This window comes from Chenopodium album, chromosome 6, assembly GCF_948465745.1.
Source record: "Chenopodium album chromosome 6, dcCheAlbu1.1, whole genome shotgun sequence".
Taxonomy (NCBI): Eukaryota; Viridiplantae; Streptophyta; class Magnoliopsida; order Caryophyllales; family Amaranthaceae; genus Chenopodium; species Chenopodium album.
Genome location: NC_137839.1, coordinates 43,973,590 through 43,980,436, shown reverse-complemented (window position 1 = coordinate 43,980,436; position 6,847 = coordinate 43,973,590). Strand labels below are relative to the sequence as shown.

At 36.2% G+C, this 6,847-nt stretch overlaps 1 protein-coding gene across 1 annotated transcript; it reads left to right on the top strand.

The window, feature by feature from the left end:
* Positions 1-636: 636 nt before the first annotated feature.
* Positions 637-3,077, top strand: LOC145636921 (zinc finger BED domain-containing protein RICESLEEPER 2-like). The gene is made up of 5 exons (XM_081688454.1): positions 637-795; positions 1,222-1,318; positions 1,424-1,824; positions 2,085-2,646; positions 3,025-3,077. Exons 1-5 carry the CDS (start codon positions 637-639, stop codon positions 3,075-3,077), a joined length of 1,272 nt encoding a protein of 423 aa, XP_081544580.1.
* The last annotated feature ends 3,770 nt before the right edge of the window (positions 3,078-6,847 follow it).

The window sequence follows — 6,847 nt, the reverse complement described above, 5'->3', positions numbered from 1 at the left end:
ATTTCCTCACTCTGGCCACCGTATATTGTCTCATTGGTCGAATATCAGTTCCTTTATTCAGATCTGGTGTTCGTAGACTTTGTAATCCCTCAAATCCGCGACGCGCCACCACCTTCTGTCGCCACCACTTCTCTCATTCACTCAAAGGTAAGGATTTTTTATTTACTCCTCTTTTCCTCTTTCATTTGTTTTTTTGAATTGGGAATTTGAATTATGTTCGAATTGGGAATTTTGAGTTATTTCTGGGTTAATAATTTATTATGTTCGAATTGTGAAATTGGGTTATTAATTTATTATGTTCGAATCGGGAATTTTGAGTTATTTCTGGTTTATTATGTTCAAATTAATTCCATTCAAATTGGTGATGTTTTGTTCAATCTTTATAGTGATGTTTTGTTCAGTTATGTTCAAATTGGTGAGTACTTATGTTATTTTTTATAGATTTATTATTTTATGAACCTTATTTTTGTAGTATAATAATTAATTTTCTGTTTTTTGTTGGCTGTTGAAAATTTAAAATGTAAACTTGCTGGTTTTGTGTTGATATGCTGGTTTTTTGTGTTAAATGGCCCTATATATTAGTTTCTGCGTTGATATGCTACATTTTTTTTTTCTTAAATCTGCATCTCCACAAATATGGGTGACGTTGAAGGAGGTGCTCCTATTGAGCAGCAATCTGATAATGATAAATCCAAACCAAAAAGGAAGAGGATGAAGGATCGCTCTGAGGTCCGGGAGCATTTTATCAAAGAAGAAACACACACCAGAATGGAAGCACGTTGCAAATATACTGTGGTATGAGATACAAGTGCGGTACAAAGAGAAATGGCACTAGTCCATTGTGGGATCACATAAATAGATGTCGTAAGTACCCCTATAATACTCCTAAAGATTCAAAACAAAGCTTGTTGTCTTTCAAAAGTAAAGTTGAAAGTGGTGGTACTAGTGGGTTGTCTTATGTGAAATATGATCCGGTTTTAATTAGAAAAGCTTTATCTTAAATGGTTATAGTTGATGAATTGCTTTTTAAGTTTGTTGAGGGAGTAGGTTTTAAACATTAATGTAATGTTATGGAGCCTAGATTTCATGTTCCTTCAAGAATTACTGTGGCTAGAGATTGTTTTGAAACCTTTTTAACTGAAAAAAAGAAGCTGAAAATGGTATTAAGAAAAGTGTAACTCAAGTGTTTCTTTAACAACTAATACATGGACATCTATTCAGCAAATTAATTACATGTGTTTGACTATTAACTTTATTGATAATGACTGGAAATTGCAAAAACGTATTCTGAATTTTTGTCCTGTACCAAGTCATAAGGGTGAGGAAATCGGGAAAGACAATTAGAAATGTTTGTTGGATTAGGAGCTTGAAAAATTATTTTGCATAACTGTTGACAATGCTAGCTTAAATGATACCGCACTAGGATATATGAGAAGGAAAATAAATGGTTGGAAAACTGGGGTTCTTAAGAGTCGGTTCCTTCATATGCGTTGTGTTGCACATATTGTGAATTTGGTTGTTTCTGATGGCTTGAATATTTTGAATGAGTCTATTACTCAAGTGAGACAAGCTGTTAGATTCATCAAACCATCCCCTGCAATGTTGTCAAAGTTTAAAAAATGTGTTTTGGATGAAAAAATCAACTCTAGAAAGTTGTTGTGTCTTGATGTGCCTACTACGTGGAACTCCACCTATTTAATGTTGGATTATACTTTAGATCTTGAGTTTTCTTTTGCGAGGTACTCTGACGAAGACCCTTATTATGTGATTGAATTAAATGAAAGAGAAGGGAAGGGTTGCCCTAATTTTGATGATTGGGAAACTGTGAGAAGGTTTTCTAAATTTTAAGGAGCCTTTTATGATCTTACCTTGCGTTTCTCTGGTTCTTTGCATGTGACTTTCAATTTATTTTTCATAAATTGGTGAGTGTTTCTGTACTTTTGAAAGATTTGATTGCAAATGAGGATCTGGAGATGTGTCTTATGGCTAGTAAAATGAAGGACAAATATGATAAATATTGGGGTGATCCGGAGAAAATGAAAATGCTACTTTAAATTGCTGTTGTGCTTGATCCTCATTAAAAGTTAGATTATGTTGAGTGGATGATATCTGAAATTTATTATTCTTTGATTGCATCTGTTATGGTGAAAATTTTGAAAGAGGCTTTAAATACTTTGTATGAGGAGTATCGCGTTTCTTCTAGTGATGTGAGTAGGGAGGAAGTGTCCTCATCAAGTACGGATGATTCCCAATTTTCCCCCAAACACAAGAAGATTGAGGCTTTGAAAAGTAAGTATAAGAAACACAAGTGTGAAAAAGATAGAGATGCAAAAATTGAGTTAGACAAGTATTTGGATGAGGAAACGGAGGAGGAATCTAAAAATTTTGATATTTTAGGGTGGTGGAAGTTTAATAGTGCTAGGTTTCCTACAATGGAAAAAATGGCACGTGATATAATTGATGTCCCTATCTTAAGAGTAGCCTCTGAGAGTGCATTCAACACTGGTGGTAGGGTTCTAGACCCATTTAGGAGCTCCTTAACTCCGAGGGTCGTTAAACGCCTTGTTTGTGCTCAAAATTGGCTACGTTCTTCTCCATTTCCTAATGTAGAAGAGTGTTTGCAGGAAGTTGAAGACCTTGAAGAAGGTAATATAAAACAACAATTATCATATATTTTTTTCATTATGTCATATATATTATGTAACTTGTTTATTTTTTAAAAGTTAGACATGAAGAATACGACAATTAATGATCCAATCTACCAAGACTTGGTTCAGCTTGATTGAATGCATGAAGAGTAGGCTGCCAAGAAGAAGAAGCTACTGCCAGATTTGAATAAAGTTGCTGCCAATCTTCCATGACTCTCATGTTTTTTTTAGTCTTTGCTTGTTGATTTTTAGCTTGATTGAGGGACTGTCATTTTATGTTTAAGACTATTGTTGTGTCTGACTGTCTGTAATTTTATTTTGGCTGGTCAAACTTTTTTTTAATTATGTTTTTTTCCTAAATTTGCTATGCTTACAGACTTAAGTGTTGTAATTCATGACATTAATTATGGTGGTGGAAGCTTTATCTAAAAATTTATGTTTTGTTCAGGAACAGGTACAAAAATTAGGACTTTAAAAGGCCAAAAACTATTTGTCCAATAACAGCCCAGAATTTAAGGCCAAAAAAAGCAGCCCAAAGAATTTTGGTTCGGTTTGGATTCAATATCCCAAACCGAATTATTTCGGTTTGGTTTAGATTGGATTGAATCCAAATTCAGTTTGGATTCGGTTTTAAAAATCCAAAATCGAAATAATATGGTTTGGATTCGGTTTGGGGTATAATCCAAACTGAATACCGAACTTTCACCCCTAACCTTGAGGATATCAAAGAGACCCCACTCTCCACAATATATCCAGTGGACGACATTTGGGATGTAAAAGATTAACCCATAGATGTCCTCACAAGATCCGGGAGAATGCAACCTCCTATTACTGTGCAACAACCAATCCCCACTACTCAGCAAGTTCCCATACCTATAATAGAAGACAACGATGTTGTCAAGAAATTAAAGAAGACTAAAGTTGATATGAATGTATGGAAACTCTTAGCTACATCCCATTAACATAGGTTGGCAGTAATGAATGCTTTGGACAAAATAGGAATAGATTCTGAAACCACTCCTGAAGGGTTGGCAAACTTTCTCGCGAGTGATCTTCCTAGTCCCATCAATTTGATCACCTTTTATGACAAAGACTTACCTCTAGAGGGTGATAAACATAACAAAGCATTAAATCTCACAATAATCGATAAGAGAATGAACGTCCCAATGACTCTTGTAAATAATGGATCAGGATTTAACGTCTGTCCACTCCGAACTGCGAGAATGTTAGGGATAAAAGATGAAGACTTGTCTCCGTCTACAAAGGGAATAAGAGCCTATGAAAACACTCGCCGCCAAGCTCTTGGGACTATCACCATGAATGTAACGGTAGGAGTCATAGAACATGCTACTACTTTTTAGGTGGTAGACATTAAAGCATCTTTCAACCTATTGTTGGGAAGCCCATGGCTTCACAACCTAAAGGCTGTCCCTTCACCAGCAAGTGAAGGCTATAGTTGGAGGAATCCCTGTCACAATTGATGCTTCACCAATAAGAATCAAGGCTATCGAGAATCCCATTATAAATGTGGAGCACGATGAAGATGACGAAAACTTGTTGGGCTTTAACGAAGAGATCTCCTTAATTGAGGAGGATGAAAGAACCCCTCTTCACTACAACCTCTACTCTAACATGACGGTAAACGCTATCCTCCAAAAATAAGGACGATTTCCTGTAATGACCCTTAAAAAGAAGAATGGGATAGCAAAGCAAATGGGACTAACTGACCTCCCTAAATTGGACACATTTGGACTTGGTTTTGAACTGACTCTGGAAGATCTTAAGCGAGCCCGGGAAAAATAAAATGCGCGTAGGAACGATCGTACCCAATAGAAAGGAATCCCAATGGATCATTATCGTCTTACCCTAAATGGAAAATTCATAAAAGAAGGAGAGGATTACCTATGCTATGAATTTCCTGAACCCTTTGTCAAGAATAGGATAAGATAACCTGGGTTTGAAATATTTTTTGATTGTAACTTTCTAGATGATGTCCCAACTCCTATCCGTTAAGAGAAAGCACCCCCATGCTTTGACTTTAATGTCATGGGACTTTACTTTGGGTATGAAAAGAATGAGCCAGCGCATATTGAAGATAATTCTATGCTCATTTAAACGGTACTACAGAGTGATAACTTTGATCCTTCAAAACTTATCACTCCAAGAGAGGGTCTAGTTCAAGGATGACAAAAGACCGTGAAGGTGACTACTCCAAGTGGAAGAAAGATCTCCATAACATTAGGAAAAGGACCAATGTTTGAAGAATCGTCTGAGTTAGAGTCCGAGTTAGAGTCTTCCCCTATCGAGTCTTCTAAGTCCTTAGTTATAGCACCTTCTCCCAGTTCTTCTTAATCACCTTCTACTAGAATAGTTAATAATCAAGTCCCAATGGACATAACTTTATTTGATGTAAGGGTTTCTGAATTCAACAATATGTTAACTTTCGCCTACTCCTCGTGTCATTCTTTAACTCAAGATGATGAGTATTGCTTAACTAACAATGAAAGTGACAAAGAAATAATTAAAGCAACGGAAACACGTGAAAATAAAACACCGGTAATTGAGGACACTGAAACGGTTGACATCTAAAAGGATCCAACCATTAAAAGCGAAGTTAAAATCAGACTAACACTTAATTAAGATGAAAAACCAAATTTATTAATCTATTAAAAGAATTTATCGATGTTTTTGCTTGGTTATATGAAGATATGCCAGGCATTAATAGAGAAAAAGATCAACGCATAATTTCGCTAATTCCAACAATGAAACCTATAAAACAAAAGTTACGTCGAATCAAAACCCGACTATCGAGATCTAAAACACAACAGGTTTTATTAGGTTATCGAAATACCCCGAATGGGTTGCAAATGTAGTCCCAGTTCCGAAGAAGGATGAAAGGATACGAATGTGTGTCGACTATCGAGATCTAAATAAGACAAGTCTAAAGGACGACTTTCCTTTACCACACATCGATATTCTAGTCGATAATACAGCAAACCACGCACTTATCTCATTTATGGATGGATACGCAGGGTATAATAAGATTCTTATGGCAGAAAAAGACATGGAGAAAACAACATTCATAACACCTTGGGGCACTTATTGTTACACGGTAATGCCATTCGGGTTGAAAAACGCGGGTGCCACTTACCAATGAGCAGCAACTGCTTTACTCCATGACATGATGCACAAGGAAGTCGAAGTCTATGTAGATTACATGATTGTGAAATCAAAGGATCGCCCGGGGCATTTGGTAACCGAAAAAAAATTCTTTGAAAGGTTAAGAAAATACAACATGAGGTTGAACCCATCCAAGTGTGCTTTTGGAGTTACCTCAGAAAAACTCTTGGGATACGTCATTAGCTCTAGAGGAATAGAAATAGACCCAACCAAGACCAAAGCAATCATGTCAATGCCATTGCCCAAAACCGAAAAGAAAATTCGGGGATTCATTGGCTAGTTGCAATACATAAGTAGGTTCATATCTAAATTAACAACAATATGTGAACCAATATTAAAGAAGCTTTAAAATAATGTGCCGGTAATATGGGACAATGAGTGTCAAAAAGATTTTGAGAAGATCAAAGCCTATCTCACTAATCTTTTTGTATTAGCACCAGCACTCCCAGGGATTCCTCTTAGGTTGTACTTAACTGTCACCAAAGAGACAATGGGGGCTATGCTCATACAAGAAGTAGAAGAAAAGGAGAATGCCATTTACTATCTAAGTAAAAAGGTGCTCGAGTATGAAATACGCTATATACCAATTGAGAAATTGTGCCTCGCATTAGTGTGGGCAACAACAAAGTTAAGACATTACATGCTCGTTAATACAATCTTTGTAGTATCTTGAATGGATCCACTCAAATATCTTTTCGAGAAATCTACACTAAATGGGCGAATATCAAGAGGGATAGTCAACTTAGCCCAATTTGATGTAAGATTCATGCCCCAAAAGGCTATTAAAGGATCTGTGGTTTAAGATTTCTTAGCAGATTTTCTAATAGAAGATTCCACGCCTATACTTGAGAATTATTTTCCAAACAAAGACTTGATGGTCACAGAAGATGATACTTGGACTCTCTATTTCGACGGAGCCTCAAACAAAAAGGGATGTGGTGTAGGAGTACTATTGGTATCACCTAAAGAAGAACATGTTCTAATCTCCATAAAGCTAGATTTCTACGTTACCGACAACG